Source organism: Plutella xylostella, chromosome 31, assembly GCF_932276165.1.
Source record: "Plutella xylostella chromosome 31, ilPluXylo3.1, whole genome shotgun sequence".
NCBI lineage: Eukaryota > Metazoa > Arthropoda > Insecta > Lepidoptera > Plutellidae > Plutella > Plutella xylostella.
In genome coordinates, this window is record NC_064011.1 from 1,733,048 (window position 1) to 1,760,632 (window position 27,585).

The following is a 27,585-nucleotide window of genomic DNA, read 5'->3' on the forward strand; positions in this document are numbered from 1 at the left end:
TTCATTATTAACGGAAGTTATATATATCTCCAGGTGTTGCAAAAGTGGTATACTAAGCCGAAATGGTGTGACCCATGGGGTAATTCTGAACAAGTCTATTCTACCTATTTTGGAAATCACGATAAAAATAAATTTTTCCATTGTAAAAAGCTACGTGAATAACAATATGCTCCTATCCCTTTCGAACCTGAATGATACGAATGTGCGCTCGATTTTATAGAAATTCTACTTTAGCGTTAAACTTATTTCACCGCGTGGAACCGAAACGCATCGTTTGTGCGTATCGTTGTAAATGCCAAAAAAAATTGTGGTTGATATTTGAAGACAGTTGGCCTGTGACAGGCGAAAAAATTGGCGGCGTTCCTTGAACCTGAAAGCGAGCGTGTTTAGGAATTAATGTAATTTTGCTGTTTTAGCAAATTTTCTTCACATATTTTATCCTACATTGTAATATTACAGTCTTATCTTTGTTGTTAGCATAGTAAAGTTTGCGCAACACAATGATTAGTGATAATTTTTGACCGACAAAACTGAAACGCACAAATGTGCGGTTCAGGTTCAAAATGTACAAATGCACAAAATTGCATGAGGTAGGTTTTGTCATAATAATAGTACTTTTCGTTCCATGAACCAGTTTCATGGGGTCCCAGACATTTGGAAGGCGTTCATGGGCCAAATTATTATGTAGGGACCCGTTTGACAACATTAATCTATATGAAATGTGACACCAACCGACGATATTCCCTGCTTAGACTATAGAAGAAAGCCCAAAGAAACCCCCCAGTTGGTGCAGGACTGTTCTAAGATATGGAGAAAATAAATAAAGGGTTATGGAATGGGTGCTAAATGGACTCGGTAACTGGGACTATGGAAGGACTATGGCTCCTGTCTGACCTATATATTTCGCACATGGATAAAAAGGCAGGGGGTGACTTGCACACACAGCCCGTGAACCCCCACCCCCCAAAACAGTCGCTAGCACATTACAGTGGCGTAGCAGCAAGGGGGCAACATGACATGAGGTACTAAGGATGGAGAGGGATTCCACAGCTCTCAGAATAATCAAATTATGGGTGAAGATCTCTACAATACCTGACTGGGTAACACATGCTTCCTTGAGCATTTCTGCTCTAGCGAAACACCACTCAAACCAGCCAAGCAAGGGGTGGGAGATCCTGTTCCTCTTCAGTGTTCTGGAAAACCAGTAAAGGCAAGCCAGAGACGAGGAACAGGGGTTCTCCGTAGAATCTGGTGGGTGGAGTCCCTAATGCCTAACAGCTGGCCAGAAGCTGCCCTGCTATTTTATGATTATCATTATTATTATTATTTTCAATATATGCTGAAACTTAAGATTTAAGCTAATAATGATTTATTTTTAGTGTTGTACCTTAATATGCACTTCGATTTCATTTTTCACGCCTTAAATATGTTATTTATGTTTCGGAATTCAAAACTATATTATTATCATTAGAATTAAAAAAAATAGTCAAAAAGCTAAGTTTTTTTTATAATTCTTATAATATTGTTGCAATGATTGATTTAAGAAAGTGTTTAATACATATTTTCTGTTTTTTATTTCAGTCAATTAAATAGGTATCCTAAGTAAAATATGGTAATGCACAATTGTGTTTTAGTGGTATTGAAACCCAGATAGCACGAACGTGCTATGGCTTTTCCGGGAAAACGGAAAATGCATGAATTTTTTTATTATTTTTCCAGGCCCTTTTAGGCATAAAAGGCAATTTTATGCTAATTTTTTTAACATATGATAGAAAAAAAATCTCAGGTTCGAAAGGGCTATGGAGAATCATAACTTGTTTCATGTATTTTCAAAAGGCGTAGAGTTATTCAAAAAGACCCCTGAATCACTTTTTGCTGGTAACAAACCCCTTTTTGTTACCTATATTTTTAATGACATTAGGGGGTTGTTTGGTGTTTTAATGTTGAGGGTTAGAAAAATAAAATATCAGAGGAATATTGTTAAAATGGTATAATTATTACAATCCGTACGCCACCAGCTTACAACCCTCTTACAAAACTCACTTCGACCCACTAACAACTTCTATACACTTTATTATAAAATTATATAATCTTTTGGTACATTCATCCATTTTTAAGTGCACTTAACAAATGTTTACGTCGACGCGTAAGGCTTTCGAAAGCATTTAGGGAAATTCTCAATTTCCAACGAATGAGAAATTAAAGTTTTACATAAATTTGATTGTTTCTACGGTTATGATGCTATTATTATACTGATAAAGTAGCCCTACTGCCTTATGGTGTAATTTTAACTCACATGAATTCTCCGAACTTGTCAGAAATTTCTATAATTGAAATGTCCTCTAATAATGAGCAAAGCCAAAGTTAGCGTCTATCTAATTTTTTTAGGAAAATAAGGCTAGATTCGGGCCACTTTTTTAGCTGCATTTGCCGCGAGCTCGGTTTAGTAAATGATAATAATATCGACCAAAATTCACAGTTGTATTTGGGTATTTTATGTGATTTGGTAACAATATTAATTTAATCATAGTAACTATAGCTCGAGCTAGCATGGCAAGTGCATTTTGTAATACATTCATTAAACAATTTGAGATGTATTTTTGTAATGCAATCAAAAGCTTAGATTTATTTAATTTAGTTTTTGACACGCAGATCAAAGTTAAATAACATATAAATGATTTATAATTCGTGTTCAACATCAGTAAAGACTAAATGCGGTAGTACACTTGAGTTATTACTGAGTGATTCAGACTTATATTTGTAAGCACAAGTACATATTCTTCAAATCAATCTTTAATTTTATAAATATTTTAATTATGCTTTTTATATTACTTTGTTTGTCTCTAATGCCACGCCGCGCGCGAAGTAAATGTCAAGCATTTTATAAATATCCTAGTCAAAGCAAATTGAGCACGTTTGTCAGATCGACTGGTCATTTCACAAAATCCCTGACGTCGACTTCAGCTAATACCTAGAATAACGGATTTCAGTGTAACATTAAATAACATTTCGACAGAACTCTTCGTTTCGATGTTAATTAAACTACAAATTTCAACAACTAGTTACAGAAAAATAAATTAAAAATACAGATTTGCTAATTATAAGTGATAATAAAAAGTTTTGGAAGAAAATTAAGTTAAGAGCTAGGAAAAGAAGATTGTTCATCTGATTGTAAGATTAACAGCAGTATTGTATAAAGTTATTTATGATATAAATGATATGAGGACTTCTTATGCGGATCTTTTATAAGAAAATGGAAGTTTCACAAAACAGAGATAAATTCTTTGAAGATCGTTAAAATCAACAACAAATTTGGTATTAAGATCCACTTGTTAGCTATACATAGTACATATAATATACTTCATTCACCATTTTTGTACTAAATACTATTATGTACATACAAACATATTTGTGCAAAATCCATAAGTTATGTGACCTGAAAAATTCTCAGTTTAATACTTAGCTCCGCTAAATATTTCAAAAAGTCAGAGGAATCTGCGTATTTCAGATCAAATAATAACAGATTTGCTTTATATTTGGTAAAAGCGTTTAAAAAAAAGCAAAAAATGGAAAGTAGCCTAAGAAAAATAATATATTTTAAATTTAAAAACGAATCTATTGATAAAACCTAACAAATCATGCCACCTTTTTTTATAATTTTATTTTTTTATAAATCGGCAGACGAAAAGAACGGAAAATCGTAATCCATCATTAATTTTTAATTTATCAATTACCATTTTAAGAACTAGTTCTCTATAATTAAACAAATATACACACACACAAACAACCTAAAATCATGTTTATTTGAAAGAGATCTGTTTATTGATTTGAATTTTGTGAATTTTCGTAGCCTCTTGTGGGTCGCGATTTTGAAATCACCCCCTACAGATCTAAATTATTTTCCGAATACAACATATATTATTTGTTAGACTAAGAATGAACGGTAAAATGAGTGCAGTAATTCCATGAAATTACTAGAAATTACTACGGGACATCATATGCCAAAGACATCCTTAAATTAATAATTATCAACTATGCAATACATAACTAACTAATGATGTGTGAAACGGGTCATCCCGACTTCAGGCAAGGGTACCCCAACACCTCATGGGTAACAATTGGAAAGTTACCCCAAAGAAATGCCGTTGTATAACCTATTCCACATCACTAAATAACGAAGAAGAAGAATTAAATCTAATGGTAATATTATTAAGACCGAAAATACCTTAAGAAATAATAGTAACATTAAATAAAACGAATAACAATATTAAAACATGTCATCATTAGTTGTATTCCTAGTTTGGAGTAACTATACATGTCTTTCGTCAATTGACGACTTTTATCATTAAAAATCTTTTTCATAAATACCCATACTTTTTTCCCTTCAAACGATATTGAAACTTTCGTGAAGTTTCGTCCTTTCAAATTCTAAATTATCTTTGATAAACTCAAGTACATTACTCGAGTAGATATTAAAGACTTAACAAAAATCAATTTCCAAATCTGCGTACACATTCAGAAATAAACATTGTTCCATTATTTCACAAAGATTGTTAATCAAGTTCTTAACACAACACTTGATGCACTGTCCACCACAATATTTAGATCACTTCGGATCACCCCTCTTCGTCACTACACAATTGTAACCTAATTTTTTATAGCCTAGAAATCAACGTTATCTTAGCACTTTCACCTACGCGCCGCCCGGGCTCTAGTCGCACGAACCGGCGTCTTTTTCGCTGTTTTAACAACTTTAGTCGCCGTTTTAGTAACTTTAGTCGCCGTTTTAGCTACTTTAGTTGCTGTTTTAGCTACTTTCGTAGCGGCTTTAGCTACTTTAGTTGCTACTTTAGCTTTCTTTCCTTTAGCGTTGCCTTTAGGCGACTTGGACTTTGCGCTATCAACTGAAGTCATTCTACGGTCAGATTCGAAGGAGAATGCTGGAATTACGCTCTTAACTTGAGACGGGGAAAGACTGATTTCTAATCTTCTCTGTCTCGAGCGCGTCATATGCACATTTGTTTCTACGTCTATCTTAAGATCTGGTTTAGTTTTCTTAGCTTTAGCCGTCTTTCTAGCAGCTATCTCGCTCTTGCTCGTCTCATCTGCATTCTGTCCTTTCTCTCTAAGGACCGGTTTGGAAATCTCCTCATGTTTACGTTTGCGGGTAACGCGAGTCACTTTAGTAGTCTTGTCGTTTTCTATAGATTCTTTCGTTGTCTTTTTCGCCCGAGTCTTTGTCTCCACTTTAGTAGCCTCTACCTTCTTTGTGTCTTTCTTCTCTACCGCCTTACTTCTCAATTGCCTCACTGTATCATCAACCTTAGCCTTTGCCTCAACTTTCCTACGTTTTTTAGGTACAGGCGACGGGCTTTCCTTAGCTTTCTTAGAGCGTGTAGATTTCGGGAACGCCACTTCTGTTCCATCCAAACCTTTACTGCTTTCTATGTAAATAAACTCATCCAGCTTAGATCTAGACTTGGCGTAGGTTCTTTCTACAGGTTTGACATGAGGTATATCTTCCACCTCTTGCGTGAAAGTAGGTTCTTTGATTTCATTGACGGGTGTATCTTGTGTGTTGGCTCGGATCAGTTCTACGTCATTCTCTATGGAATTCATTTCGTTGCGTTGTTTGATGTTGTTGATAGTTTCCATGAGGGTATCCTTGGTGTCGACCTCCATTTCGCTGGAGGTCCTGGGTTCGGTGCTCGGTTGCTGCTTGTTTTTGCTGCGCCGCTTGTAGAGGTCCGCTTTGGTCATGTCCTGCAATGAAAATAAGAATATGTTGTTATAATTACAAATTCAAATACTTAAAAAGAAGTTGTGGCAGACAATACAAAAAGTTATGTCAAACGGGTCTGTTATCGACGTATTTATCGCAGTTCAGGATATATCTACGTCAATAAGTAGTAACATTATAAAATACCCATGCATGTATAGCTAAAATCCGGTGGCTCGCTTACGTGTCACCTCTGACTACAACGCGTAAAACGCGTATTAAACGTGTTTATCGACGTCGAGAAACCATGCCGCGGCCACTGCTAGAATAGGTTTGTCACCGTTACATGCAATAAAATATTTGTAAGAAACTCACGGTAAGTTGGAAGCGGTCTTCGTCAGTATCCACTGCGGTCCTCAATATTTCCAGAACGGTCTCCAAAGGCATGCGACGCGACGGGTCTTGTTGTAGTAAGCCGGTCAGGACTTTCTTTACGTAGTCGGGGGCTCTACTATAGCGCACTTACCTTTATTTACCGTCTCTGCTACACTGTATGCTTTATCTGTGTCGATAAATTCGTTTAATGCGCGTTCCACCAATAAAAGCCTTGTATTTATCGCCAATAGAGATATAGTGTCGTTTATCTACCTCAATAATTTGTGTCCCCGCTGCACGGGTTCGTTATAAATGTAGATAAACGTCACTGTATCTCGATTCACCATAAATACAGCGCTGTGATTTGTAGAACGCGCATCAAACAAGTTTTTCGACGACTAGGGTATGTCACCGTTTTGTAATATAATACGAGTAAGATACTCACGGTGAGTTGGAAGCGGTCCTCGTCCATCCCCACTGCGGTCCTCAATATTTCCAGAACGGTCTCCAGCGGCATGCGGCGCGACGGATCCTGCTGTAGTAAGCCGGTCAGGACTTTCTTTACGTAGTCAGGGGCAGCGTCGAATTCTGGACCTGTGGATATGAAAATTTAGGGTTTAGTTGTCGTTTCAAAATGAGACATAAATGATGTAGCGGAAAGTGTTAGTGATATTGGAACGCAACCAAATATAGTTTCTAATTCTGCTCTGCACTGATGGCGCTGTTGTCGTGCTAAGACTTAATTTTGAATCAGCTGTCAAATCTGTTCTTTTTTCGTAATCCGTTATTCATTTTAAAATAAACGAGTTAACTGATTAATTATCTTTAATTACCACATGTATCCACCACGAATATTCCTTTAGAAAGTAATCACGGATTTGGAAATAAAATTAAATATATTTTTGCCGCTAAAAGTTCAGTGTAGATTTGCCTGGAACTAAAAGTATAAGATGTTAATTTCTTATATTCTTCGATGTGTCTGTGGCTAACACCAACTGTCGCCATGGTTTAAGGATTGGCCAGTTAGATAAACGTTAGCGTCAGTCACTGACTCCTCATAGTATACCGGACTTCTTAAAAAATCACTCACCTTCAAGCACAAAATTATGCGCATTCGCGTGCGCGGTATGTATCGGCTCCCTAGTGGACCCGGGTTCGACTCCCAGCAGCAGGTAGCGCAGGGTCATGCCGAGGGACCAGAGGTCGCAGACGGCAGTATAAGACTTGGAGAAACCGAAACAACTCAAGAGGACACTTGAGGAAACCTGAGGAACTTAGAGGAATTCTCCAAAAAAACTCACCTTCCAACACAAAATTATGCGCGTTTGCGTGGGCGGTATGTATCGGTTCCCTAGTAGACCCGGGTTCGACTCCCAGCAGCAGGTATCTCAGGGTCATGCCGAGGGACCAGAGGTCGCAGGCCGCGGTGTAGGACGTGGAGACTCCGATGACTCGGTCTAGGACTTCGGGCGCCGCGTAGGGGAGGCTGGAAAGGAAAGGGGAGGTTAGTTTGCAATGTGAAAAATTCAAGGCCTTATTACAAAGTATTTAACAGCTGTTTAGTGCAGTCAAACGCCTACAAAATCTGTCAAATTTCACATTAAACACTTGTTAAACACTGTTTCAAGTTTTTTGTGGTAGTACAGTCAGGATCTGAAGATAAAAGTGGCTAAAAAAGGGGATACAAATTGATAATTTCGCTCAGGCGCCAAACTCCTCCTCGCTCGGGGACTAAATTAGCAGGGTTACATCAATAACGTGATTCATCATGTACTTTAACTGTGCATAATTTTATTTAAAACTTTTTGGAAAGTTGAGATTTCTTTACGACGACGCTAAATAAAGACCAAAAGAGAAAATCTTGGAAACGTTATTTAGCACTAGCTATTTCCGCTTCGTTCTTGAAACTTGAAAGTATGGATGGACGGATGTTTATTACTCTTTCACGGGAAAACCTCTGGGCCATTTTTTATGAAACCTGACACCCTGAATTAACACACAACCCGATATTAACATTCTATCCCGGAATTCCCACTTGTAAACCTAATTATTTTCAAATTTCTCACCTAAAGCAAGGCGTGGTCATCCGCGAGCGGTCGGGCGGGATGAACCGCGCGAACCCGAAGTCCCCCAGCTTGATGTCCGCCTCCTGAAGCCGCGGCGACGTCAGCAGAATGTTCTGGGAAGAGGAAAATAACATATGTTATGAATAAGATACTTATAAAGTTATGGTAATATTTTGTCCAATGAATGTGAAGCTGCTTTCTTATCAAGATCACCACCGAATATAAGCAATCAACAATCCGCGGCCGCGGCACGGTTTCGTTATCGACGTCGATAAACTCGTTTAATGCGCGTTCCACCAATCATAGCGCCGCATTTGTGGTGAATCACGATACAGTGTAGTTTATCTACGTTGACAACGAACCCGTGTAGCGTCAACAGCTGCATTGCTTATCTGTCAAAAACTGTCATAATTTTTGTATAAATCTGACAGAAGTTTGACGAACAAGCGATGCTGCTAAAGATGACGGTGATGGTTGAGCATGCTGTTTGTACGCCTGTCAATTCTTTTTCCTACTCCTTCTTTTGGAACCTAAATATCCTCAATCCTCCCTTATAAGTTACACTACTATTACCATCCTCTCCATTCCTCACCCACCCTCATCCCCCCCTCACCATTGGTTTGACGTCCCTGTGCGCGACGCCCTCCGCGGCCAGATGCCGCAGCGCGTCGCTCAGCTGCACGGCGAGCCGCGCGCGCGTGTCGCGACACATCGCCGCCACTTTGTGCAGGGTTAGCTCGCCGCCCGTGCATAGTTCCGTTACTATGTAGGTGAAGGCCTGTTGGGGATAGAAATACTGTTAGTGAAAGAGAGAAAAGATGTATAAAACTAAGCAGAAACGGGCGTTTCGGGCGATCAATCTGAACAGCTTTTATTATACGACGCTCTGAAAAGTCCTGGGCGACCTAAACTGCATTCTTTCATAAAGTAAAACAAATCAAGCTCGTTTAAGACCTGTTTGAATATCCTGGAATGATATTCCATCAGGATACAGGAGATTGATTCACCTTCTTCTGTGGTACCTTCTTCGCAAAAACTTCGCAATCTTCATACCAATAACATTTTTAAATAATATCTATCTATGTTTCTGTGTAAATACCTATATCAGCTGTCCGACTCCCATAACACAGGTTCTGGCTAGCTTGGGGTCGGATGGCCGTGTGTGAGATGTCCCCACATATTTATTATTATTATTACCTCGTCGTGCACCACGTCCGCGAGCTCCACGACGCGGGGGCTGCGCTGGCAGGCGCGGAGACACTCCACCTCCTGTTGTACATACTACTACATACATACAGTGTACATAGTGTGTACATAGTGTGTACATACCTCGTCGTGCACCACGTCCGCGAGCTCCACGACGCGGGGGCTGCGCTGGCAGGCGCGGAGACACTCCACCTCCTGTTGTACATACTACTACATACATACAGTGTACATAGTGTGTACATAGTGTGTACATACCTCGTCGTGCACCACGTCCGCGAGCTCCACGACGCGGGGGCTGCGCTGGCAGGCGCGGAGACACTCCACCTCCTGTTGTACATACTACTACATACATACAGTGTACATAGTGTGTACATAGTGTGTACATACCTCGTCGTGCACCACGTCCGCGAGCTCCACGACGCGGGGGCTGCGCTGGCAGGCGCGGAGACACTCCACCTCCTGTCTCACGTGAGGGGCGTGGGCGGACACTATCTGTGGACGGGTAAATAGCGATATGTTAAAGATTTAGTGTAAAATCAAAATAAGTTGAATTGAGAATATGATTGTCGAGAATTTAACAGATTATTTCACTCGTGTTTAGTTTTTGGGCTAGGACCATTTAAAGTAGCATAGTAGAATATGGTAAGAGCCTTCTACGGGATGAGTACAGTTGTACGGCATAATCTACGCTACTGTGACGCACAGTAGGACCTATCTTCAGAGTGAGTACACTGTACTCGTGTTGTACTCACCTTCACTGCGTACTCGGCGCCGGTCTGGCGGTGCACGCAGCGGCGGCACACCCTATACGACACATTTCCCTCGTGAGTACATTGTACTCATACTGTACTCACTTTCACCGCGTACTCGGCGCCGGTCTGGCGGTGCACGCAGCGGCGGCACACGGAGTACGAGCCGTCCCCGAGCGGCGGCGCCGACAGGTCCACTGAGTACTTGCGGAAGAACGGCGAGTCCTGCCGATTACAAAAGAAAAATATGTAATGTTATGTATCATGCATACAACAACAGCTATTTTTGTGACAGGGAGCAGGGAGTTAGTAGTAATAGTAACAGTAACCGTATTGTTATACTCGTGGTTTCTCTGCAAAATAGTGCACAGTAATGAGGATATACGTAAGAGAACTCAAATAACCGACACGACATAGCTCTTTGCAAGCTCAAGTGGCAATGAGCCGGCCATATTTGTAAAATTTCTACAATGTACATAGTACTACATACATAGTACTAGAGGAAGGCGACTGTTGTGTAGCTACTTGGGAGAGGCATATTTTATGTCTATCTGTGGACGATTACAGACTGATTTATTTCTATAGGTTACCTTAGCGATCCACCCCTTGAGCTTATCCTGCTGTTGCCCGGTGGCCTCCTGCCAGAGTTGATCAGAGATGACATTGTCAGAGAACAGGATGCTCGGAGCCACGTACGAGTAGCCTGGAAGGGAGAATGGATAGGTTTAGAATATGTCTATGTAAAGAAAGGACGGTTTAGTTGCTTTTAAATATTTTTTATATATTTATACAGAGAATAAATGAATGGTGGTAATTCTGGAGGCACCAATTTTCAGCTAAAACGTAAAAGACATTGCTCGAGTTACAACTTTATGATCGGTTACGTAAGTTTCATTTACTACATTGGTATTTTATTTAAGTTTGGCAGTGGTAAAAATTATTTGTGTTATCCTTGTATGTCTATCACTAATACAGTTCTAATGTGGAAAATGCTTTGATGTTCATTCTTATGTGGGGTGTTATATTGCCACTGCGGAACCTTACAGGCAGACTCATATCATAAATCCAACAACCATCACTATCAGCCCTAAGGTCGACCACTCCTATACCAAACCCCCAGTAACCCTACCCCTACATCGCGGAAGACAATCCCCTCACCCAGAAACAGCTTATGGCTAGCCTGTGGCGAGTCCTAGCATGAACTAATCCTACATCGCGGAAGACAATCCCCTCACCCAGAAACAGCTTGTGTGAGGCCTGCGGCGGCGCGGCGGGCGAGTCGGTCGGCGGCATGCGCGTGAACTCGTCCGCGAAGTTGCACGTGTCGGCCGCGTGCGAGAGGGACGGCACGAAGTCATGCGACAGAGAACTACAGTCACCGACATAGCTCACCGAGTTAGTAACTGCCACCACTGCCCACTGCCACTCTCCTTGTGAGTACTGTGGCTATACGCTGCAGCGGCTAGATCCACTGCTCCATGGATCCCTGATGTCAGACTGCCGTCTGACTGAAGGTATAGTGCCTGTTGTTTATGACCAAGTCGTCGGGAATGACAGGCACTATAAAATAATACGTAGTTTAGAAAACGGGTATCGTGCCCACTGCCACTTAAGCTTACTAACTCGGAGTTAGTAAGCTTAAGTGGCAGTGGACTGGTCACTATGTCGAAAAACCGATGACCGATGGGGTAAACGTGTTCTGGAGTGGAGGCCGCGACTAGGCAAACGTAGTATGGGACGCCCTCCGGCTAAATGGAGTGACGTCTTGCGAAAGGTGGCTGCTTACGATTGGATGCGGAAAGCTAAAGATCGCATCCAGTGGCGTGCTTTGACCTACGTCCAGCAGTGGACTGCTATAGGGCTGACGACTTGCGAAAGGTGACTGGATATGATTGGATGCGGAAAGCTAAAGATCGCATTCAGTGGCGTGCTTCGGGAGAGGCCTACGTCCAGCAGTGGACTGCTATAGGCTAATGATGGATCCTCTCACCCAAAAACAGCTTGTCTGCGGCGGGCGACTCCTTGCTTGAGCTAAGCCAATCCTACATCGCGGAAGACTAATCCCTCACCCAGAAACAGCTTGTGTGAGGCCTGCGGCGGCGCGGCGGGCGAGTCGGTCGGCGGCATGCGCGTGAACTCGTCCGCGAAGTTGCACGTGTCGGCCGCGTGCGAGAGCGACGGCACGAAGTCATGCGACAGAGAAGTAAAGAACCTACATAGCTCACCGAGTTAGTAAGCTTAAGAAGAAATCCGACAGAGAACTAAAGCCACCGACACAGCTCACCGAGAGTAAGCTAAGTGGCAGTAGGCTGGTCACTATGTCGAAGAACCGATGACCGATGGGGAAATCGTGTTCCGGAGTGTCCTAGATGGGGTGACGACTTCCGAAAGGTGGCTGCTTATGATTGGATACGGAAAGCTAAAGATCGCATCCAGTGGCGTGCTTTGGCCTACGTCTAGCAGTGGACTGCTATAGGCCGATGATGGATTCCCTCACCCAGAAACTCTTTGCTTGAACTAATCCTACATCGCGGAAGACAATTCCCCTCACCCAGAAACAGCTTGTGTGAGGCCTGCGGCGGCGCGGCGGGCGAGTCGGTCGGCGGCATGCGCGTGAACTCGTCCGCGAAGTTGCACGTGTCGGCCGCGTGCGAGAGGGAAGGGACGAAGGGCGCGGCGACCCCGCGGCGCGCTACCAGCTCCCAGTCTAGTTTCTGCGAAAGAGATGGAGGTGATGGTGAAGATGCTGTATTTTGTTATGTGTGTGTTATGTGTTAAATAAGATAGGGGTTTGATTGAGGAAAAAAGTGAGTGTTTTGGTTCAGACAATGATTTTAAACGATAGCATCAGTTTTGCAGCAATTTTGTAACTGAAATGGTAGAAGAATAATTATGAGATACTGTAATTTTTGATAGCTAAAGATTATCCAAAATAGTTTCTTTCAAGAGCCAGACTAATATTTCTCGACTATTTAAGTATGTATCTGCACAATTATATTGTAACGTACAATTAACAATTTAATAAGGATACAATAGGCGGTCTTATCACTAAAAGCGCTCTCTGCCAGACAACCTTTAGATTAAGATTGGGTGCAGTGCACATGTTTATTTATTTATTTATTTATTATAGGTAGATACACCAAACACATGTTAAAAAGGAATGTAGTTTCATTAATATACTACACACTAACTGAAATGATGTCTATGTCTATCATAGTATACAAGTCCGTACCTGAAAGAAGGGGTGTCTCTTGAGCTCCTCGGCGTCGCCCTCGCCGCCGCCGAGCCGCCGCCGCGGGTCCTTCACCAGCAGCCTGCGATACACAAATAATACTGTTAATTACTGGCTGTCCCCGCGAGCTTCGCTTCGCCTTAAAAAGTTTTCCCGTTGGAATTCCGGGATAAAAAGTAGCCTATGTTCTTTCTCAGGGTTTAGACGATCGGTATATTAAATTTCATTTAAATCCGTTCAGTACTTTTGGCGTGAAAGAGTAACAGACAGACAGACATAGTTACTTTCGCATTTATAATATTATTAGGATTAGGATATTTAATATGTCATTCATCTTAGTATTATCATAATATATGCCCTCCTGCTGAGTGTTGCTATTTATTTATTCTTTATTGCACAATTTACAAACAGTAATAATGTACGATAAGGTGGTGCTAAAAGCATTTTCTGCCAGTAAACCTGCAGGAGACACTACACTCTCTCTACGGTGCCGGTGTTCTTCACTTCTTCGACAGTGAACGGACAACATGAGGGTGTCCCACGCTACACAAACACGGTTAAACAAGTGTATATAAGTAAATTTGTCAGATTTTTAAAACACTGTTTAACAAGTGTTAAAAACGATTTTGTAGGCGTTTGATAGCGCTAAACACCAGTTAAATACTGTCTAAGCGCCATCTATCGCCTCCCGCTTTACTTCTTGATAAAGTCCCGCCCCTCGGCGCCGACGTCCGGCGGGACGGGGTAGCTGCAGCGCACGATGCGCTTCGTGATCTCCTGTTGTGTGTTCTTCTCTCCTTCGACGGTGAAGGGTGAGGCGCCCGTGAGTAGCTCGTAAGTGAGGACGCCCACCGACCACCAGTCTACCGCCTGGGAAGGAAGGAAAAGTTTGCTATTAGATATGGTAAAAGAGTGATTTTTCTTCGCTAAGGGTATGAATACACCTACCGAGTAGAGTGGCCGAGACAGTGTCAATTGCAAGCCGTTTATTGGTCGAGCATCAGCTGAGTATGCTGTCTCGCCACTCTACTCGGTAGGTGTAACAAGGGTATAAAGCTGGGAATACAAATTGCGGAGGTCGTCTCTGCAACGGTGTAAATAGGCGTGGCAAACATACTTCTGCAAGTACCATATAATATGAAATTTTGTGCTGCAACAATAATAAAAATTATACTAAGTATAAACGTGAAAGTTTGTATGTAAATATGGATGTTTTTTACTCGTTCACAAGAAATCGGATGGACAATTTTTTTAGAAATTTGAGATTTAGTTAGCAGGACACCTGGATTAAAATAACACATAGTTGTGGAAGATTGTTGGCCTCTGCCAAGGAGCTACAGTATCCAGAAAAGATTTAACCATAGGTAACTATTATAACTAGCAAACTACCACAATTTAATCCAAGGACCCTTGCCAAATATAAATAAACGACGAAGTTTAGTACAACAAAGAACCGAGTTATTAAAACCTTATTCGGATATCGATTACTAAACGTGTTCAACGCTACCATTCTGGTAAATAATGGAAGGTATCGGTAGTGTGATTACATTATGGGGGATACAGTGTTATTAGTTAGTAAGTCGAAGAAAGAGAAGCTAATACTCTGCAGTAAGTTTTACAAATTTTACCAGTCAACAAAAAAATATTGAAATATGGAAAATGGACATACTGAGCATCTCTTTATCTGACAATACACGACTTGAGGAATTAACAATTTGTATAACCTAATTTCGCTGAATAAAAAGTAATCTATAAAAAACTAAACAACCTGCTTCTCTGAAAGCATTGTTAATGTCGACTAATGCAAATACTTTTAGTGGAACAGGGCTTAAAACCTATTCAATGGCAAAGAAAATGGAAGCGATCCGCTCTATTTCTTTTTGTTCATCATACTTTATCGATTAGTGGCCGGGCACTAGGTTATACAAGGTTTACCTAAACAATTTCATTAACCAAGTTCAATTTATACCCTACGTGTGTTACTTACAAGATTTATTACAAAATAACAAACTTGCGAATCTTGCGGTCATGTTTAAACCAAAATAACAAATAATAAAATAGGCCTGTTCGTTTCGATGAAACTTTGGCATTTTTAACCGACTTCGAATTACTTTAATTTCTTTACTTTTTTCGTTTCGCCGATTACAGCAACACTTTCATACAATTCTCTCTGGCGACTAAAGTACTTAGCCAAGTATTTGGCGAGCCCAAAATCGTGCCAGTACCAAAGAGTATACGCCGACTTTCACTCCGCTCTTTAGAAATTTTCGCAAGCCAACCAACTAGCTGCTACAACAAGGTCAATTTGCCAAAGTAATGAGATATTTTTTGTCTAAGAACAGGTAGATGGGATGGAATTTTATAAGCGAATTTCCCTAAAGGCTGGTCAATGATACTAAACAATATCTGCTATTTTTTACAAAATTGTGTGTATGTTTTGATATTTTGTGCAAACGATAAAATTATTTATTTATTTAATACTTTATTGCACAAATATGAGATATAAGTGTACAAAAGGTGGACTTAATGCTAAAAGCATTACAGTTTACTGTGATGAAACAAATCTTTTGTGACTTTAGTAGGTAAACAACAAAGATTTTGCATCAAAATCTAAAGACAGTATTTAACAGATGTTTATCGCTGTCAAAACACTTGTTCGTTTTAAACACTTATTAAATTATGCTTAAAGTTTTGTTGTTTTTGTAATACAGAAAGTATTTACCTTATACTGTGAAAACTATACCAAGTGACAAACATGGAACCATAAATACAAAAATATTTATATTATTTATCTAGTCCAATTTCAGCCACGAACCAACTCTAGTTTGTACACATAAAGAAAGGTATTTGAAAGCCATAAATCAATCGGGGTTGCTAGTTAAAAACCTACTTTTATTGGCTCGAGTTTTTGCACGACATCAAAATCACGATATTTGAAGATTCAATACGTTTATTGCTTCGATATTTCAATAGTTATTTACTTTTATATTCGATAGTTAACATCAACATCGTTATTAATGATTGCAAGAATTGTGAAATCTATTGCCCGTTATTTATTTATTACTAGCTGTTCCCGCGAGCTTCGCTTCGCCTTAAAAAGTTTTTCCGTGGGAATTCCGGGATAAAAAGTAGCCTATGTTCTTTCTCAGGGTCTAGACCATCTGTATACCTATTATTATAATTTCATTCAAATCCGTTCAGTAGTTTTGGCGTGAAAGAGTAACAGACAGACATACAGACAGACACAGTTACTTTCGCATTTATAATATTAGTTAGGATTGCATCCCGCAATGGACGCTCACTTCTCTACCTAGACTTTCCGTTCATATACAGGGTGTTGTGAGTCAGAGTTGAAAGGGGGTGACACAGGTGGTCATCGTCAAAAACTTTTACTTAACCCTTTTTGTAACACTCTGTATGAACTATGAACTCTTACACGGAAGCGTAGTGAATGCAATATTGTATTTCTGCTTTCCTTGTATGAGCTTACATGTATTGAGTGTTTATTTTATTTTCATGTGAAAAGCTGTTAATTCAATACAACTGATACAGCTACATAACAACACACGATAATGCATTCTACGAACTCAAGTTCACGTCTAGAGTCCGACAATTGTAACTTTGCATCAAAAACTCGTGCCAATAACAACAATAAGGTTATTACGGCATTATTCTTTGTAATTTCTAGCACTGACCACTACTCATAATAATTTTCATTCATTTGGGGATACCATTGAAGAAAAAAATATCTACCATCTTTTACCCGGTGCAAAGTTAGCGATGTCTGACTCTATATTACTGTACTTCGGCTAACACAACCAGAAGTGGATTACCGACAGATTTTTCACAAGGCAACAGGCATTTTATAGATAGAAAAAAAAACCTGAATAACCATAGACGCCAACAAACAGCCTAATAAAGGAATGTTCATACAAAAGCGGCAATACACGTGTATAATAAGGAAAAAAATCGCCATTGTTGGCTTACTTAGTTAGCTTTTATTTTGAAGTGGCAAGCAAAATGTGATATGAAGGCATAGAGTACAGTCTGAGGAAAAAAACCTGACCCCTCTCAGAGTGTTACTGCTGCTTGAGGGGTATATCTGCTCTAGAATGTACCTACGTTTTTGATAATTTTGGCTAATTGCCTGAACAGATAAATTACATCGAAATGAAATGACATATAAATGTAAAGTAGACATGGACCAAATAGTCCAAATACCAACAATACAGGATGAAAACCTGAATATGAAATTGCAAATCTAAATACTGAAACTTATGGTTCAATTTAACAATTCTTGTAGGTACTTATTATGATTAATTTCATACATAATTATGTATGATAACAAAATATGCTCAACTGTCAGTTTCACAACTTATAATAATGTCAAGTAAAGCAGAACTTAACTGTTGAATGCAGCGCATCGATTGGCTGAATTGTAGTTGAGTAGCTCATAAGTTCAATCTTAGGTAGAGTAACTTAAGTGTGAAACCGGGTTTTAGAATATTAGTTCGCTTGGTAACTGAGGTTATAGCTTTGTTATTGCTAGGTAACAATGCATTATATGCGATTTTATCGCCCGTTTAAACTTGACTTATTGTATCTTTGACAGCTACTATACCTGTGTATTCCTTCGCAAAAAATCCATCCAATATACACTGATGGGCAATGAAAAAGTTCCACTCACAAAAACTGACACCAAACAATCCCAATTTTTTCAAACATTTAATATAAAATTTGAACATAATATTACTGTTTTAGCTGGTAATATCCTGATGCTCTGTTAAATGTACTTCAATGTTGCAGAAGGCGTCACTAAGCTAGCCTTTTCCGTTTAGGAGTAATTTGGTGGTTTTCTCAGTGGAACCTTTTCATTGCCCGTGAGTGTATTATACAGGTTAAATTTTGACAGTGAACTTTATATTAGTAGGCTGATAAAATGAGCACAACTATAAATTTTAGTATGAAAAGTTATGTATATAGTATAAAATCAAATTGATAAAATTTTAATTAATTTATTTATTTATTTATTTAAGAAAACTTACAGCTAACACATTTATTATATATAGTAAAAAGTAAAAAACAAAAAGCCAATTAAAAGTTTTCACTAATAGCTTACAATTTTAAAAAAGCCAGGGAAGCCGCTGTTTGTACAACCAATTGCGAATAAAATATTAATAAAACTAAAACCTACATTCTTAAAGGTAAGATAATTGCAACACAAAAAAAAAGCTAGACAAACTTAGAACTAAACTTATCAGTTAAGAAATAATAAATGCTCTTGACATCACTATTAAATAAATCAATATCACTGCATTCAATTGCCAGGGAGTTAAACAAGTGGGATGCTCTTAAAAGAAATGAGTTACGACGGTAATTCGTATGAACCACCGGCACATGCAAAATTAACTTACGGCGGATTTGACGTTGGGGAACTAAAATGTTAATTTTATTTAATAATTCAGGACAATCAATGAGATTCTGACATAACTTCAGGAGAAATGCGATGTCTGACGCATCTCTTCTAATATAAAGAGGAAGTAAATGGAATTGATTACAATGGAATTCGTAACTTATTCTAGGGATTTTAAATTTGAAACACAAGTACCGAATAAACTTTTTCTGAATGGATTCCAGCTTCAATTTGTAGATCTCATAGTGTGGGTTCCAAACTTGACATGCATATTCAAGATGACTTCTTACTAAAGCACAATAGAGCATTTTGATCGATTTCATTCGTTTAAAATGTTTACAAGACCGTATAAGAAAACCAAGAGCTCTATATGCTTTATTAACCACGCTCTCAATGTGGTGACCAAAAATCAACTTGGTGTCCATTATCACTCCCAAATCTCTGATTTTATTACAACTTGTAATGGTTTCGGTGTAAATACTGTAAGAGACACTTGCGAGATTTCGTTTACGGCCAAACGATACCGAAAAACACTTTGAAACATTAATATCTAACTTGTTTAGGATACAATACGATATAACTCGAATGATCATACTAATTTGCCCATAACAGTAAAAATCACGAATTTCAGCCCATTCACAAACAAACTTATAACACAAATTACAAATACATAACTAACCTTGCCTAGGACAGTTTCAGCACAGACAATATACACTGCCGCCGCTATTAATACAAAACAGTCCTTAAACAAACACACGTAAAGACGAAAATAGAACGGCGAGAGCGAGCCTTGATCGTGGCGCAAGCGAGGCCAGAGAAACACGCTAGCTATAATATTTCCTGTAGACATTTACACGGCTAATGCAAAATTAACCTTAATAGGTGAAGTTTAGAGGCGGTATTCGGGTGACAGGGGTGGGTAGTTAGGGCTGTATGCAAGTGAAGATATTAGTTTGTAGGTCGAGAAGATTTTACAGATTTTTTGGCAGTATATTGGATAGCAACAGTGGATTTGAAATTTCATTTCAAACTGAAGTTTGGTTGTGACTGCCGCAAAACCGTTAGTTGACTCGAGTAGACGAAATTAACTGCAACATGAAAATGAAATGAAAACATTTATTTGCCTATTTGGTTTGGAAATGGGTTCCTGGCTCCCAAACTAGGATAGAGAAGGATGGAAGCGCCTGGTGTCAGCCCCAGACTCCTCGGAGGAGTAGCGGGATTGAAGAAGAAACTAGGATACCCTGTGCTATGGGTAGCCAACGCTATGTGCTATGGGTAACATATAACTCTTCAGTTTCAACACATCCAAAGTTAAAAACCATCTACAATGATATTAGAGTACTTAAATATGTCAGCGACTGACACTGACACAATATCTAGTGACAAGCCAATCTCACCAAAGGTGACAATCCCTAGTCTAGCTCTTGTGCTTGTCACCGACACTATAAGACAAGAAAATATAAATCGGAAACAAATACATTTACGTACATAATGAGGTATAATGAGAACACAAAACATATCATTTTAAAATACATAAACAAACAATACAAAACCTGTGACATTACCGATTCCCACAGGTTTAAATTACATAACAAGGACATATAACATGATATAATTGTACAGTATCCTTGATTTTATACACGTGCATCGCGTTATGTATTATATTATGTAGTTATGTATTCTTCTATAGCGAGGTTATAATAATATTTCTGTATTGAAAAGAAATGCAATCGATTTGATAGAGTAAAAATATAAACAGTTATTCATATTGACACTATTATGTATCAGAGCAAATACATTATATTGCTTAATATGTGTTGGATAAGTTGTAAAATAACCCTCAGAAAGAGTTTGACTCAGGACCACAACGGGATCTCTGAAAAACTTCTGTTATAAAAGACCTAGATGCAGCAATTGAAATCCCAAAATTTATTGAATAACATAGCTTAGATATAACATGCACATGCACATGTAGGTTTCAGCTTAGTATACCCTTTTTGCAACACCTGTACATAAATATTGTAGTAATGTAAGAGTAATGTATTTAATATAGATTTCACTGTGTACCCGTTGTGAAATTGGCCGTGACGGACCGAATTCGTTTTTTAAAGTGAATCTGTGAACTAAACTACACGGTGAAAGTGAAGTGATGGCTGGTCGCTTGTAGAGTATGAGTTGGGAGGTTTCCTGTCTTTTACTCACCATGGAGAAACCGAGGGGTCGTTTAGGTTTGGAAAATTCAACTCTCCATGGTAAAAAGTCACAAAACCAACAAAGTTTCTATTAAAAATAAGAAAAAACGAGAATTTTCAAATCATTCCTTTTTCCTAGAAAACTCCACTAGATGTACTTACATGTTTTCTTCATATTTATAAGAAATAGATCACGCCTTTCCCATTTATAATTATTAATAATATATTATGCGTGCATGCATGTTACTAGATGTTTTCACGTAAACTATATTTTTGTTTTAGTTATGAGCACGTTTAAGCTCAATGTCATACCAGATCTTGGAAAAATGGTAGATGTTAACTTACACATGACTTCAACAAGTCCTTAGTAAAGTGGTGGCATAGCTGAAGATGAAGACAAAACTACTTTTGTTCAATAGTAATTACATCAAACAAAAAATATATATCAGAATTAGACGCCTTATTACTAATCGACAACCATGGCATATTCTTCCAGAAAATCATTAATTTTTACAAGGTCCCCCTCTCTCTCTCAGCCTTCTATAGTCCACTGTTGGATATAGGCCTCTCCTAACGATCGCCACCCCAAACGGTCACCTGCCATCTGCATCCAGCGGCTTCCCGCTACCTTTCGCAGATCATCAGACCAACGGGTTGGGGGGCGACCGACACGCCGTTTGCCGACACGGGGTTCCACTCCAGAACCTTTCTACTCGAAGGTCCCCTACCAAAATCATTTTCTAAATGACATAACTTGTTTAAATCTGACACTGCGGCCAACTTTACATGATCCCTACGTGACGTGTCTCAGGTTCTCACTAAACGGTAACGTTCGTTTTCAACCAACGTTATAACGGTACGAAGAAAGTAATGACGTTATCCGCCGCAACGTTACGCAACTATCGACCGTATTACCGGTTGATAAGATGCTAATTCGACTGCAGGGGGCCGGTGGGAATGCGGATTTTGGTTCGGCAGTAAATTGGGCGTTGAATTTTGATGTATTTGATGCGATTTGAGGTTTCTTTGTAGAAATAAATTAATTCATCATAAAATCATTTCAAATAAAGGGAATTCACTTCGTTTCACTTAACTTGTCATTCTGAAAAACGTACTATGTTCTACGACTTACGGGAAAAAGTCCGTAAGCAACAAAATTTGTATAAAGAAGCAAATTTTCCCAAGAAAAGGTTGTTCAGAATGAGCTTCTGAGTCACCCAGCTTCGGCGAACTATAGTAACCATACGCTTTTTCGATCACCCTGTACAACTTTTGTGTATAATATTCTACATAGCTCTACATTATCATTTGTCTGGGATCTGAACAACTAAACTTTTTATTAAAGTCATAACGACACCAAAGAGTTTATATTTTACCAAGTGGCCAGTGCCTTACAGCGAACATACAAAACGTATTGTAACCTCATTTCTGTAGCGATAATACGAATAAATTCAGGTCTCGCAAATGTTTGAGACAGAAACGCGACCGATGTGACTGTATATGTGTGTGTGTGTGATACACTTAGATTAATAATGTAGGAACAAGATGGTGTCATCATCATAACCCATTACGTCCCCACTGCTGGGTTACGGGTACCCTTCCAATGAAGGAAGGGTTTTAGGCCTAGTCCACTACGCAGGTTGGTGGACCCCAACCCAAGCAAGCTTGTGCTGAGAGAGTTGTCGGGCAACCCGACTGGCAGATGTTTTCAAGCTGCCCGAAAGCCTCTGACTAGGCTTAACGACTGCTGCCGAAGTAGCAACCGGGACCCACGGCTTAACGTGCCGTCCGAAGCACGGAGAAGATGTGTCACATACAAAAACAAAGCAAAAAACTGTTTTAATTTGAACCTAATGACAACCATTGTACCAAATAATACAGTCACAATAGTCAAACCGAACTATTTCAAAATAAGAGCTCAGTGGTAGAAGTGGGGTGTTATTTTTCGAGACGTTTCTTTTGCACTGACACTCCATCTAGTGCGTATTAAAATTATCAGTGTTGATACACATAACATTATTATAATAAACTTTCAAGTGTGGGTAAAACTCGCCGTTCATACAAAACTGTCTCATGAACTTGTTGCGAGTCCAACGAAAACCTTCTTTAATGCTACAGAAATACGGACTACAAGCTGAGTACTAGGCGAGACTAGTTGAATTGTATGGTTGGTAATGTTAGATGTTTTCGGTAGAACATGACTGGGAGATTAAATCAAAAGTTAAAATGAAAGTAAAAACTATGTTGAAACACGGGTGCTGGCGAAGTTTGTATTTAAATGGCTGCATTATGATAACCGTTGTAAAGATTTAATAAAATGGTAGATGAATTGTAGTGTTGGACGCCCTTCATTTGCCTGATTTGCTTAATTATGGCCGTAGGTACCTACTTGTGATTATGTAAAGATCATTACTATGCTATAGGAAAAATAGGATACGGTTACTGTGGGGCAAAAATAGTAGGTATCTACACTAATATGAATTATAGGAAACATTATATTATCTGAAGTTTGTTTGCAATCAGTAGGCTCCGAAACTACTGAACCAATTTATAAATTCTTGCACCATATCTTGCTACTATATTTTCTTGGTGCTATAGGCTACTTTTTATCCCAGGATTCCCGTTATTCACATACATTACGAGAACAAGTTATATTTTCCTGTATTACACACAAACAGACAATGCCACACTTGCTTTGTATTAAATAAATTGTATTGAATCTACAATGTAGCGGTTGCTCAATGCATCGTGAACTACTGAACCGATTTTAATTAATTTTAATGTCGACCTGCGGCGCGGGTGCAGGGTTATGAATGTTTCAGCTGAATGAGAATACCTTTGAATAGTTTAAAATGTATTTTAAATAGTCAAATTTACAGTTTTAATGTTAAAGTAGCTGTTACTATAAATGCCAGTTTCTTAATATAAAAAACGTCATAGAATACTTATATCACTTCTTAGCATGTCGTCGGTGACAAACACTACACCTGGACTAGGGTTTGTCAACGTGGTGGAAGGATCAGCCAGTCAGAATAGTCATTCGCTGACTTTCAATAGTATCTTATATATTTTATCGCTAAAAGCAATATCCTCCAACTTAGCCTGAAGGAGCAAATGATTCAGTTAAACAAAACATAACGGTAAAAAAACCAACAACCCTGAACCTATCCAACACTGGTTTTAAACGAAAAAATAACCTTATTTTAAACCGGTATATTCGCAATTGCAAACCGGACGTTATAGTTTTGAAGACAGCTGATTTTGTTTGTTACGTTGGCAAAACAAAATGGCGGACCGTAGGTAACGGATCTTGCTAATTTGAAAACCGGAATCTATTTAGTGCCGTTTGATTAAACAAGCTCGAGTGTGTTGTAATTTTTCGGAGCCTGTTTTTTTTTCTTGTTGCAATATTTTCTCCGGCGGTATTCGGTTGGGTATGCTGATTGCTTGTTGGAACTTGAATGATAAATTTAAACGAAATTCTAAGGCTTTCATAACGATATGTAATCTTTTGTGTATTAGCCGACATTCAGTGTGTTAGCCACTGCTGGTAACTCTGAAGTCACCCCATTTCGGCTTATTATGTGACTTTAGCAACACCCTATACAGGAATAAATACATTTATTACCTAACTACTTATAATGTATACAGCATGAATTTTATTATTAAAACGGACAAACTTCGGCCTCACAAGAACACTGCCAGATCACAATCATTTAATTACAAATTACAATGGTCACTTTCTCACACGTATTTCACACTGTCTAATAATTATAATTTATCACATCATCTCTTCATACAGAATTATGTCTACCGTTATATCTTTTAAGGTTGCGACCTACATATTTATGCCCGAATTCTGCATCCACACACACACAGTCCGAAAATTCTTCACTACAGTGGGGTTACCACCACCGAACATTAGCTATTAGCAATTCTTAAGCAACGTCGCTGGCTTGTCAAATCTGACGTAACTTGTACGGATCTGACAGCTGTTTGACAAGCGAGCGACGCTATTTATGGATTGTTAATTACTAATGTGTCGGTCGTGGTACGGTAGCAGGACATAGGCCTCCTCCAAGACTGCAGGATTATTGCCATAATCTCCACGCTTAGCAGGCGGGTTCGAGATATCACACAACACAAACAATCAACATCACAAGACCTCAAAAGGCATTTAGCCCTGTGCGGGAATCGAACCGTAGACCCTCGGCAATCGCTAAGAACCTAGTTAATTTAGCTTTCCTACAATAGGTGATGATGAGGTCAGCCGTCAGAGAACTAAGGTTAGCTGTTAAATTCAAGCTGTCAATGTGTCAATGTCAGTCGGTCATCTTACTAAGACGAAGAACTAACAATCGACCGATGGAAGGCAATCACGCAAGCCGTAAAAACTGCAATTTCCCATGCCAATTTTTAAGTTCACACTTCAACCTTTTCAATTGAGTATGTAAAGATAGATTTTATACATTTGACTTCAAGAAATAATTATGAAATTGCCAATTCTAGGTACGTACTTGATCCTGAGAGCTGCTACCGCTACATAGGCTCGTTATCGACATAGAAGTTTATCATATTGCGATTTGCCATAAATAAGGCACTGTGATTGGCGGAACTCGCACTTAACAAGTTTATCGACATCTACAAAGAACCCGTGTAACCATGCTTCCTAAATTTTTTTATTTGCACGAGGTCCAATTTCTAACACTTTCCTATCATTTTTGTTGAAACGCTTTCCAGAAGTAACAAGAACTTACGCATGACTTCTTCAATAGGCCCCACCAACCAGCCTCAACCATCCCGGTTCAAGTTCACGGATGCCTCCCCCCCTCCAACCCCCGCGGGGCGGGGCGGGCCGACCCACTGACGCGGCGGTGGCCCACTGACCGAGATACGCAACCTCGAGGCGGCGCGGCGACATCGACAGTGAGATGGCTGCGTGCGGCCTCTTTTGTGGGTTTCAGGTGTTTTGGATGATTTTTTTTCAGGTTGTTTTTTTTTGGATCTGATTGTTAGGGATATGATATGAGCAAGGACTTTTTAAAACAGCCATTGTTTGATGTATTGATTACTTGGAACCTGTATTTTCGGTCATAAGGACTGCTTCTCCAGAAGACAGATAGAAAAAATGCCGACTTCTTAATAGGACCACTTTATTTTAAACAATGCCAGGCGTTACTATGTACATAATCTTGCAATAATTATATGAGCGATATAAGTATAGGACTCTGTATTATCCGAGTGATAACTAGAAATAGGTATCTCTCTAGAAGCACCACAACACTCTGTCCTCACCCTTCCTCATCCATTCACTACCGCCTGACTGTCTATTCCCCCAGTATACAACTATACACTGACCCGCAAGTCATCAAGTTGTAAGTTGTAGCACTGCCTGCAATATTTCTACTGTACTGATCACGAGTTGTGAACTGCCCTGATTTGAGTTACATTTTTTTTGGCAATGCTTTTAGCATTGTGGCCGCATTGTCGATAATAAGCGTAGGTATGTGAATTACATTGCAGATTAAGTAGGTGAAACACCGACTTTATACAGGGTGTAAAAATAAAGGTTCAGTAAGCCGAAAGGGAGTGACAGAGATCATCCTAAACAACTATTGTTATCCGACTTTTGATAATGCGGAAAATAAAATTTGCCTTTACATAGAAAATTGGTTGGTAAGTTAACTATGGGAAGTGAAATATAATCACGAATATTCTTAAATTGTCCTGTATAAAACGTCGAATACGAGAAATTAATCCAAAATCAATGGGTAATAATATCAAAAGATTGTTTAGCTTTGTCTAATGAACAGTATCTCGTGATTTTTCCACGTGGGAGTGTTGGGTGTACTCTGTAACATAATCTGAGGGTGTTTTTTCCTTATTGCGTTTTCCAAACAACCTGACAGTATTTTCTTTTAAAGTTTTACTGAGGTGCGATCACAGGATTCGATACTATTTTCGAAACTACCTAAGGGTCACTTTTACCAAACGCTAAACGTGTATAAAATAGTATTTAAATCAAATTTTAAATACATTTTGTACTAACTGACAGACGCATAAATACGTTTAGCGTTTGGTGAAATTCCACCTAACATGGAAAAAACAAATGTCACTTGGACCTAAAAAAATACCTTACATTTTGACAGTGACAGTTGACGACACGCAGCGTAAACGGTTTCGAATCTTATAATCGCTGCACTGATAGTATTTTCTTTTAAAGTTATTCCATCCTCTTTGATACAGTAAATGAGGCACTTTCTCTTCGAAAGAGAGAACCGCCTCGTGACAAAATGGCGGAAAATATACTGCTTTAAGTAATAATAAATGAAGGTATTGATAAAATAAATTCTACATTATAAGGGGGAGAACAAAAATGGTATATTTGATATTATTTGTCTCACAGTAGCTAAATACTTAAATCCGATATGACACTTATATTTGGGTAACATTAAAGGTCAATACAACTAAATATAATAACCTTGGCAAACATAAGACCATAGTCAAAATTATGTTGTCAACCTCTCGGCGTCAAAAATATTATATTCATACTAGCTGTTCCCGCGCGTTTCGCTTTAAAAAGTTTTCCCGTGGGAATTCCGGGATAAAAAGCATCCTATGTTATTTCTC

The 27,585-nt window shown here is 39.1% G+C and overlaps 1 protein-coding gene and 1 long non-coding RNA gene across 2 annotated transcripts in view; one reads left to right on the plus strand and one right to left on the minus strand.

Moving 5' to 3' along the window:
• Positions 1–1,975: 1,975 nt before the first annotated feature.
• LOC105385805 (ribosomal protein S6 kinase alpha-5) overlaps positions 1,976–27,585 on the minus strand; it is a 62,410-nt gene continuing 36,800 nt past the window's right edge. The window contains exons 7-17 of the mRNA XM_048632160.1: positions 14,045–14,217; positions 13,348–13,429; positions 12,667–12,829; positions 10,706–10,818; positions 10,221–10,340; positions 9,754–9,858; positions 8,774–8,938; positions 8,161–8,273; positions 7,396–7,580; positions 6,540–6,688; positions 1,976–5,763 (exon numbers count right to left, since the gene is read on the minus strand). Coding sequence (XP_048488117.1) covers positions 4,690–5,763; positions 6,540–6,688; positions 7,396–7,580; positions 8,161–8,273; positions 8,774–8,938; positions 9,754–9,858; positions 10,221–10,340; positions 10,706–10,818; positions 12,667–12,829; positions 13,348–13,429; positions 14,045–14,217 — 2,442 coding nt within the window. The 3' untranslated portion in view covers positions 1,976–4,689. The remainder of the gene's footprint in view (positions 5,764–6,539; positions 6,689–7,395; positions 7,581–8,160; positions 8,274–8,773; positions 8,939–9,753; positions 9,859–10,220; positions 10,341–10,705; positions 10,819–12,666; positions 12,830–13,347; positions 13,430–14,044; positions 14,218–27,585) is intronic.
• On the plus strand, positions 7,183–7,582 carry LOC125491078. The gene is made up of 2 exons (XR_007268108.1): positions 7,183–7,296; positions 7,508–7,582. It is a non-coding gene; the product is annotated as an uncharacterized LOC125491078 (long non-coding RNA).